At 43.3% G+C, this 10,750-nt stretch overlaps 1 protein-coding gene across 1 annotated transcript in view; it reads left to right on the top strand.

Annotated features, from left to right (window-relative positions):
* The first annotated feature begins 2,464 nt into the window (after positions 1–2,464).
* rspo2 (R-spondin 2) overlaps positions 2,465–10,750 on the top strand; it is a 59,974-nt gene continuing 51,688 nt past the window's right edge. Inside the window, exons 1-2 of the mRNA XM_010905496.3 lie at positions 2,465–2,900; positions 3,180–3,495. Coding sequence (XP_010903798.1) covers positions 3,273–3,495 — 223 coding nt within the window. The 5' untranslated portion in view covers positions 2,465–2,900; positions 3,180–3,272. The remainder of the gene's footprint in view (positions 2,901–3,179; positions 3,496–10,750) is intronic.

Genomic DNA, 10,750 nt, shown 5'->3' with positions numbered 1-10,750 from the left:
TTTTCACCCATGATTGCTTTATTTCTGGACATTACCAGTGGCGGTTGAGGCTTAAGTGGTCTGACTTTTTTTGCATTGGTAATACTTGATGAAGTTTTAATGTGCGTATTGAGTCACTAAGCTGGACAGTTAAAGACTGTTTTGTGTGATGCGGCTCATGTATGCGCAGTAATGATGAATGACTGTTTAGTCTCAGGTTTTATGGTGTTTTAGTGGCTCGGTTCACCGTGGCAAACACACAGGAGGAGAAGGAGGAGGAGGTGGCAGCCGGAGGTGATCTACAGTTAACAGTGGTCATATTTTCTGCCAGTCATCTTTCCTATTCAGGACACAAGGGCCTCATAAACCACCATTAGCCAGACTCAATCATTTTAATGTCTCTTTCCCTTTATCCAAAGCTCCACTTCCAGTGTTCTTGACTTGTTTTAACCTTTAGCCTTTCAACATCACCATGATCTAGACAGGTATATGGTTTCAAAGCCAACAACTTTAGTGTGGACATAAGAGCTTAAAAATGTGTAGCATTGTACAAATTAGAATTAATAAGATGTGAATTGCAGGGTGAGTAATAAATTGATGGGACCAATTTCATGAGGAACCCTTCACCAGGAACCACTACTGGCTGGAATGATTTGGCAACTTATTTCCTTATCGGTTCGAAGTTGACCAGGTACTTGTGGGTGTCTGGGGTGTGTCCTCGGAGTGACAAATGCATAGGCCGCTAGGTCTCTGGAGAGAACAGGAGAGGTGCTGCCAGGGCCTTCGGCACCATGCCAGATGAGACGGAACTCTGACGTCACCTCGGACCAGGGCCGGCAGTGGGATATAATGATTGGTTTACCGGTCTACCACCATGACACACAAAAAGGAAAAAGTTCTAGCTCTTAATGATCACATTCACCTTAGCAGTGTACTCCCGTGTTGTTTTAGTAGGATGTCCAGACCAATACCAGACTTGAGGCTGACAGCCTTACTGACCACGCAGTCTGTCACTGCTCTCCGAATAAAGAGGCAAGAGGTCACTATCGGTTTTGGTCAGGATATGTCCATGGTTCTTTTATGCATATTGTCCAAGATTTTCCCACCAGAAAAGGTCTGCAAGCAGTCCCAGTAGGGAAATGGAAAACTTGCATTGTGTTTTCTTTTTTTTTATTGCTTGAGGTTAGAGAGCTCTCCCTCTTCTGTCTTGTATAAAACCAGTGTCAACAAAATGTGTAAAATAAAATGTAATGTCATTGAAGGTCTCTGGTTTTCTGTGTGGTGGCAGTGCTATATAAAGGGCAACTCCTAATCCTTCCATTGTCTGGAATAGATCATACTATTTCCAGCTCGGTTCCATGGCTTTGCAATGTGTTTTTATAACCCAAGGTTGATATTTGTGAGCACAAATGTTATAATGGGTTTATCACTACAATAACATGCCTTTACTATACTCATAAAACATTAATTACAGAATTAATTAATGACCAGACTGAACTGACCTTCTGAAAGTTAATCTCAAATGTGTAGGTATTTTACGTGAGGGCAAGGTAGTGAGCTATCCTATGGGGTATGTAACCAATTAATTTCACCAATGTAACTTCTGCGCTGCCATCATTTTCCCACAACTCTTCTGTGCATTTTGAGTGCTGAACATCGCTTTCACGCTGGAGATAAAGCATTGTTGGCCATGTAATGTTTCAACCGGTTTCAACACGAAAACTTTATTTTCCTTGAATAAATAACAGATTAAGTGCCACACCTAGTGGTCAAAGGGGGTATGACATTACGGCGTAGTTCTATCCGCATGGTCAAGGAACGGTGATATGCCTCGGTCTGGTTTCAGCAAATATCGATTAGGGCCCATCCTCTAACGGGGCAGGTAATAGGCCTATCATCAGCTATCTCATGACATCGATTTTAACCAATGTGTATTCAACCAATGGTTAGATAGGTAGTTGGAAGTCCGGCTGCATTCTTAAAAGTCCTGTAATTGAAATAACTTTCACTTTAACTCACTAGATAAAAGGGCATATTTATCATACTGTGGAAATAACAGTTTGACCTTGGTCTACATGAGTACTGGGCGACAATACATTATTGAGCATACTTAAGTTTCTAAAGCTGAGGAATGGTGCACGCAGACGTCGGTGATGAGCTTAATGCCTAATTTACCACGAATTCTCATCATTGGTCAATTGCTCATTAAAAAATACTCGGTTCCAAAAATACTGAATTTGCAAGTTAATGAAATATTTTGAACAAACTAAAGGGTATTGATGAGCTTTTCGTTTTAAGATGACAGGATATAACTAACCCAAACTTAACGTGTCTATTTTCACACCAAAATCAAATCGGTTGCGGTTGATTTATTTCAAGCACTAGGACCCTGGGGGAACCTTTGGTGTAGCGGGGACCCAGGGAGCTAAATAGCATGTGTCATCTTCATAATCTCTAATAATAAGAAAAAAATACTTCACTCTGGCCAAGGGGTTTCTAATTTTGAGCAGCCCCACAGATCTAGAAATCTCCACGTGACAAGAGCAGCTATATGAGAAAGCAACCCAAGCATCAGGACCAGTAGTAAGTAGCCTACTACCTTCTGCTCCGCTGCTTGCGCAGATGCATACAACTTCAATTAGATTCTGCTGTTTCTACTCTGTCTTAAAACCCGACATGAAACTGGACATTAGAATGGTATAGTAAAGTTTGTTGACATCGAAAATGACAAGATTTCACCGGGGAAACACATTATCGGAATAAAAGTCGCGCGTTCACAAAAGGAAAAGCAAGATATCTCGGACCTCTGTTCTCTTCAGAATAACTTTTCATACAAGAGGGATGCTGTATGCTTCAAAACCACTGTGGCTTTCTGAAGGAACTTAGAAGTAGCCTACTGAAGTGGATTTAGTCATATGCAGGTATGTTTCATGTTTTGTTAGTTGTTAATCATATCACCTTTCGCTCATTACGCTAAGGTTTATTTCTTGATTGAGAAGCACAACAAAGTTAAAATGGAATGCATTCATTTAATGCCAATAACTTGTCGAGAATTGAGCGTAAATTAATATGTGGGGCAGAATAACCTTTTATGTTGCGTTACTATTGGCTAATCTTGGATGTAGTGTTCTCTGAAAGTTTGGAAAGATGTTAATCTCGTCACATTCATCATAGTAACCCAGATTATCTCTCTTTTACAGCATTCAAAAGGACACTTGTGAATGAGAGGATCCGTGAATTTAATAAAATGATAGTATTCAGCGGTATGATACTATGTTGTCGCTTTTCATCTAATGTGTGACAAATTGGAATCATTCAAGAAACTGGAGGACACTGAACCAGAAAATCCATCCCAGATTATTCCCAAACATCACTGGCACTTCTTATTCGAGTCGGAACACCATATAGCCGTCCAGATGCAGTTTCGACTTTTCTCATTGGCTTTAATCGTGTTGAACTGTATGGAGTACAGCAACTGTCAAACACAGTCAAATCGCTGGAGGAGGAACAAAAGAGGTAAGGAAACAAGTAATCTAGCTTTGCCTGTAGCATCCCCAACAATGTGACATCTGTGTGAGAAGTTTTGGATATGTTTCTGAGAGAGACTCAGTAGAATCAGTAAAGTAGATTATGGTCGGTTGGACCATTAATATCAATATCAACTTAAGACCATTTGTTGTACTGTAGGCTAATAGAATATCCTGATTTTGTTGTTGCCATTGATTCTGGAGATTACGAATAATAGTCATCATAATGATGTCATCATAACCACGATCAGATCATTTACCATGCTGGGTATAAATGTGTTCCACATCTTTTACCATACGGCCAAAACGGTTACCGTATCTTGTAGCGTGCTTCAGCCTGCAGCCACAGCGACAGTTCAGCATCTTGTTGGATGGCTTATTTAGATGATGCCATAAGTGCGCTCTTCAACGTCTGGATTGTCTCACGCATTTTGATATTGACAGCTGCGATATAGGCCTAATTAAAGTCGCAGTGAGATAAAAATAATCCACCTTGTTTGTCGGTCTAGTCGCGGTGAAAAGCCTACGGAAAAAGTACCACTGTGGTGTTAAAGTAGCCGGGTCTATCCAGTCTTTCAGTAGGCTAAATGTTCCGGGCCGTTAGGGGAAAAAAATGAGTTCAACGTGGAAACTATATTTCTCAAGTGTAAAAAAAAAATGGGATAGATTGTTCTAATCCTAACCAATGTTATATTTTGCCTATCACTAGATGAGCCTATTTTTTAAGTTTGGTTGATGTTTTGGCTATTGCGCAAAATTTGCTTTTTCAACGAACCGTCCATAGTTTACCAAACAATTAACAATGCCAATATTATAGGCTGATCTGCTTCCGATGTCTTACAAATGAACTACTATTGATTCATTTGGTGAAAACAAGCTCAAGATATCCCACTGTGCTTGGGAGTCTCTCTGGCTTTTATGTGACCGACTGTCCGTGCCAGCAAAGAGTGGTCTGTGTCTAATTAACTGTGGAACTGCTTAGTAGACTACAGCGACTAGACAGCAAAAAGATGGTAGTGCGTCTGTCTGGAATTGGCCGATCTATGGTGGTGCGCAGAAGCTTAGAGGGGCGTACTGTGGGAGCTATTTAATGAATAGATGGCAGAACCCCCTTCCCTGTCTTATGAATTGGATCTCTCCAAACCCCTAAGCTGGTTTTAATTGATCTTATAACCACAGAGTTATCTTTGAACAGTTGGTACCCGCATAACAATAGCCTCTGGGGATGCGCGGGGAGAGCCCATTTGTAAATACAACAACGCTGAGCGAATAGGCAGACAGTGTGGGATCATTGCGCCGGTTGTTAGCCACTCCCCTTTGGATCGGTGACATAATCAGGATCCTTACTCCTGTGGCGATGAGAGAGGGCGTTAGGGTTAATCTGAATCTGTGTTTGCGCTAGTCCTCATTGACCCCCACGCTAGCAGATACAAAACAGCCATACCCAGGGCCTGACCAGAATACAGTTGTAGAGTGTGGTTATGGATAGAGCAGGATGATCCTCCTCTCAGTGCAAATTTTTGGGGGCTTGTAAATTGTAAGGCAATCACAGATTTAATCATATGCAAGACATGCCAAGGGGAACCTCCACTCCCGGCTGCAAGCCATCTACTGCCCATCTGCAAATAATCAGGCAATCACTACATGGTACTGGCACACACACACTCGTTTTGCTACGCCTCTTTTTTTCTACTGAGCATTCGGGGTGATCTCAGATGCTCCGTAATCGAATTTTCTTAATGGGATCAAACGTGCCACAGATTAACTGGTTCACGTTGAGAAGTGTTTCGGCCTGTGACTGAAATGGTTTAGGTGTGTTTTGGGGGTGGGGGTGTTTGTGAGTAAGAGAGTGTGAGTGAGCGACAGGAGATGAGGTTGAGAGCAAGAGGTTAACTCACACGTTTGACCCAGAGAACAGCCTTGAGACGCACAAACAGAACCTTAAGCTCTCAGATTTCCTCAAACTAGATTATTCGTGCCACACAGTCCACAGAGTCATACTAGAGTGTTGAGAATTAGTTTCTGTTGTTTTGTGATTGGAAAGGTCAATTTGAGGCTAAAAGCAACATTGAGCATGCAATGGCAGACAGCCAAGGTTGAGGTTTTCACTTCCTTTATTGATCACGATTGTTGAGAGAACCATGCGGTGGAGCTCAATGTTCAGTAGGCTCTGAAACAGTAGAATATTTGACCTTACTCTCAAGGTTCACCATGACAGCTCTACATTGCAACAGGGCAGGATCCAAATCAGTGTTGACGGTCCCAGTCACGATTCAGAAATGAAAGACAGAATTGACCACTTTCTTGCCTGAGTTAGATGTATGTCATGAGTTCAGAAATAGATTTCCTACTTAAATGAACAAAATATTTACCTTGCTGTTATGATATGGTTGTGTTTGTGGTCAGTTCCTGTCAATTCAGGAATGACACGAACATAAAAAAAATCTATATTTACTTCAGTGCTTCACTTTTTCAGTGAGGACCAATTGGACACATTTGGTTCAAATATCAATTTGACTTCACGGAAAAAGAGAAAACTAACATCTTATAACTCCCAGAAGGCCTAAACACACATTACGCAAATGAAGTATCATTTTCATGAATACTTCATTGTATTCACGTGTAGGTGTAATTTTGGAATGGGCCATAAATGATCCCATCAATTCCCTCTACTTCTGTTAAGTGAAGGGTAGGTGTCAAGAGGTTGGGCCAGTAAACGAAAGATCGCTGGTACTTAACCCAGAGCTGACAAGGTGAAGAACCCTGTCGTTTTGTCCCTAAGCAAGACACATAACGTTAAGTGCTCCCAGGTCATTGCTGTAAATAAGAATGTGTTCTTCGCATACTTATCTGGTATAATAACGGTAAAGGTAAAAAAAAATGGTTTAGCAGCCTGTAGGCTAATTTGATGGGATTTCTGTGGTGTGAGCTGGCTTCAACAACCAGCCACTATATTCCACTGCATCGTTTCCCGACGCCTCGAGTACTCCCCACAGTACATATTTTTGTTGTATCCACAGAAAAGCTCATTTAAATCACCTCAAGGCCTTGATGTTTAGTCTTTGAATCAGATGCTCTTGTCTGGAGCTTTAACTGAAGTGGGTACTTTACCGGAAAGACATTACATGACCCTCCTATTTTCCACTGTCACAATTGTTGCTGTTTATTAGACCAATGAATAAACCATAATACATTTACACCTCCTCACCCTCACTCCGCCCACTGAAAAAGAGAAAATCATGATGTCTATTATGATGTCATTGCAATAGACTCAAGGGCATTTGTTTTCATTTTTATTCTCTGGCTAATGATGCCACCTGCTGACTACATAAAACAGGCTGGAGCACAAACGTTGCCCCTAGGAAGAGATGCATCCTGGGTCAGAGAAAGTTTGTAAGGCCACAGAAGCAGTAGCAGTGAAAGGCCACTACACTGAAGAAGTTATGATTCCAAGGTCAACAATGATTGTGTACTGTTTTAAAAGATCAGAGATGTGACATCAAAATCCATTTTTTAAATTATAATAATCAGAATTTGATTATAATTTTTTTTACTTATCACCATCAACTCGTTTTCTAAATGAAATTAAACAGATTACGATACCTAAGTAAACTTTCTAGCTGAGTGATAAATAAATCTAGATTATGCCAAAGTAAAAGGAATATTGCTGTGTGTGGATCTATCCAGTAATCTGACTAATCTGATGTAAGAAAAGATGCAACACATAGTGAAAAGTTCTGAACGTCCAACACACAGATCAATTAGTATAGAAGTTGTTTGTGTTTAAAATCAATAGTCACCAAACGGTCTGAAACACGGAGAGTCTACCATAATGTGTAATAAGAAACACACATTTTTGTTGAGAAATTGGAAACTTTTCCTAAGCCCAAGGTGTCATTGACATTAAATGGGAAAGGAGGCTGTCAATTGTACTTCTCATATTGTTAGGGTTGCAATCAAATGGAAAACAGATTAATGTCCCTCTCACTGCCATTTTAAACTCACTCTTTGAGTCAAATTGATGGAAGAAAGCAAGAGTGATTTGGAGAATGCCAGTCAGAAAGATTGGCGTTGAAGTTTGGGGTGTTTTGGAGAATATGAGTCTCACAAGATTGGCTTGCTCACTCTCTCACATACACACACATACACACACACACACACACACACACACACACACCCACAAACACATAGGCTATGGAAAGCTTTGCTTTATGTGCTGAAAGCTTACATAAGGTCCCATCTTAGTGGCAGTAAATCTTAACAGTTGGATCTCGGTGCCCGAATGCAATGCAATACGTTGATTAAGTTGCTGAAAGGGAGTGGGAAGGATCAAAGCGGCCACTCAATCCAGCGCTTGCCACACTGCTTTGGAAAAAGTGAAAATAGGGCCACAGATATTGTCTCTTAACAAGGCCTTTTCACACGATGCCATTCTAATCTGTGGGATGGGTGCCCCCCATCCTGCCGTGAGCATGCGCACGCTTTAGCCAGTCGTGTGTCTTTTATTTTTAGTCTCAGACTTTTTCCTGATTATTCCAGAGCCGCGGTGCGTCTGTCCCGGACAGTAGTCCTGCATGTAGTTCGGCGGTCCCATGGAGCGATCACTTTACGGAAACGCTGAAAAGCGATCCGCGGTTCGTGGTGTGGAATAGCAGTAACCCCCATCCTCCCAGGTTCTGCGCCTTGCCGAGGGGGCTTTTAAGGATGCAGGGTGGGGGAAAGAGGGGGGGGCGGCAAACATATTTAAGCAGATCATCTGGATGAAGCTCGATGTGAACAGCATCACCTGAGAGGGATTACCCCTGGCCAAGTCCTGACCTGAGTCTTGGCCACAGAGTCTGAGGAACTGTGTTTCCATTCTCTTTCCAGGCCCCGTTGGCCAAGCCATCTGTGTGTGTCCATGTGCCCTCCTTTATGCAGGTGTGTTTTTGTAGGTCGGGACTGTGCCAGTTTTGCAGGTAATTCAAGTTCTCGTCTGCATTGACACATATATTAATTCCCCTCCCAAAAACTCTGGGAAGTGGTGTTAATGTCGAGGTGAATTTCTGGTGTGACCAGCGAACCTGAACGTGTCCGTACTGTGCTTTGGTAGCGGAATGGGTCCACTCCCGTATCAGATGAAGCCAGTGAAAGCGTCCTCAGTCTTCGGTGCTTGGACGTCATGCTACACTGTTAGAAATCCCACCTGAGAAATACACAGCAAAATGACTCAGAGTGATATCTTTTTCAGGTTTATCTTTGTTTCCTCTCCCCCACACAGAAAAAACACACTCTATTCACTCTTTGCCTTACACCCCTCCGTACCATATAAACTGAATTAGCCCTTATTCATTAAAATTGGCAATGAAAAGACGTGGTGTTCCTATTTGAGGGTGAGCACAGCAGGTTTGTGAAGGCCTTCGTTTATTTCTTCTCTCTCTCTCCAATTGTATGGCGTTTTTTCGTGTTTGACCGGAGAACTGGGGAAGATCCATTTCACATGGAGGAGAAGGCTAGTTTTGTAACACTTCTGCTCGTTTCCATTCATCACGTCACGGCAGAGAAGCATTCATTGTGTGTGGATATGCTCCTTGTTTTTTGGTCTTCCTGGAGCCAAAGCACAAGGGATCTTCTCTTCCTCCCTCAATCATTGTCATCAGAGGATCCCATACGCTGGCAGGACTAAATGCCAAACAGATGTTTTTCTTTCAGGCTACATTTTTACCACACTGTAAAAGTTCGTTTTCGGAAATGTGAAATAAAATGGACTTATTATATAAATCTTATAATACACTCCATGTTTCCTGGTGGTGATTGGAAACTCCAAGCAGCAGACAAAAGCTCCAGTGTCCCTTCAGAGTGCGAGTGGAGATTTTGTAACCCTCACCTACGCTACTCTGTCAGACGCTCACCCACCTACGGCAATTACACCTTAATACGTTTTCGTATAAAGGCACTAAATATGGGCCAGCCCATTTGGTTCGATACTCTCGAGTTTATTGGGCCGTAAAAGTCCTAATGTGGGAATCGTTTCTAAGTGGCGCGCGTAAAACAACAACACAAAAGAAGCATTTAAACACAAACGAGTCGTGCCAGTACTTCATAGGTAGGGGAGCGAGCCCAGAGGGGGTAGGACGGGGAGGGAGTGTTGAACAACTAACCTCTCGCTGTGCTTGTGAGGGAAGAACGCCACAGCATTTGATTGGCAGATTTAGAACAACATCGTCATACACGGCACGGTGCCTGTTTTTAAGACGTTCAGCGTGGTGTCGGCTAAGGGTTTTGGGATACGTGTTAACAATAAGGGCTCACGTTAAGGGGTTCAAAGCCGCTACTTGAACTCTGTGACCGGCAGTTTAGTGGCTGCAGGTGATGGCCCGAGGATGAAAAGGGCACAGACTGGAGACGGTCCCGGGGACAAGTGTCTTGTTACCACAGAGAGAGAGAGAGATGTATCTCGCTCTGCCATGCCTCCACGCGTTTGTCCTACTTTAGGATCGATCTCTGCAAGGGGCCTTGCAACTCGAAACCATGAGCCCCACCCTACCCCCCCTTGCCCCCCTCAGACACACACATACACGCACCTACAGACCCCCCCACACACCAGCCCACAATAACTCCGCTCCGTCCAACATACCCTCGCGCAGTCTCACACACTGGGAGACAGGCAGTCAGGCTTATAGGGTTCTTCTCCAGCACTGGAGAGTATTTCCCTCCCGGGATGGGCGGGATCAGCACGGGAGTTAGGTGTGTGACCCTGAAGCGGGAAAGCAGGACTGTCCCTGCCCCTTCCTCATGCTTAAACACTGGACCGACAGACATAGCCCCCCCATCCCCCTGATTTGCTTTCACAGGACCTCTAATTATACTTACATTGCCACATCAAAATAAGGCTCTGCATGCAATGCTTTTGGTCTGGGGAGGAAGGGATCCAGTCAGATGTCGCCTGTAATTTAGGAGTCTGCCTTACATGGATGTATAGTAGTGTACAGTAGTTGCCCCCCACGAAAACCTCCCACCCACCACTTCCTGGGTGCCTTGCCGTTTACCCTTTTGGATAATGGACAGGGCAAAGCGTGAGGGAGATTCCATGGCTGTGGCTAGTGCTGGAGGCCAGTACGGGGCGCAAGGTGGGGTCAGGCTCTATGTCTCGGGGGATTGGCGTTTCTCCCTGGGTAACCGTGAAGGGAATGCCTCATGGCATGGCTGCATGGATGCGGAGCTCAGAAGCCTTGGTGTGTTTTTAATCAGGCGTGAGGCTGGTC

This window comes from Esox lucius, chromosome 20 (genome assembly GCF_011004845.1).
Source record: "Esox lucius isolate fEsoLuc1 chromosome 20, fEsoLuc1.pri, whole genome shotgun sequence".
NCBI lineage: Eukaryota > Metazoa > Chordata > Actinopteri > Esociformes > Esocidae > Esox > Esox lucius.
Note: the sequence above shows the minus strand (reverse complement) of the source record. Positions and strands in the feature narration are given on the sequence as shown.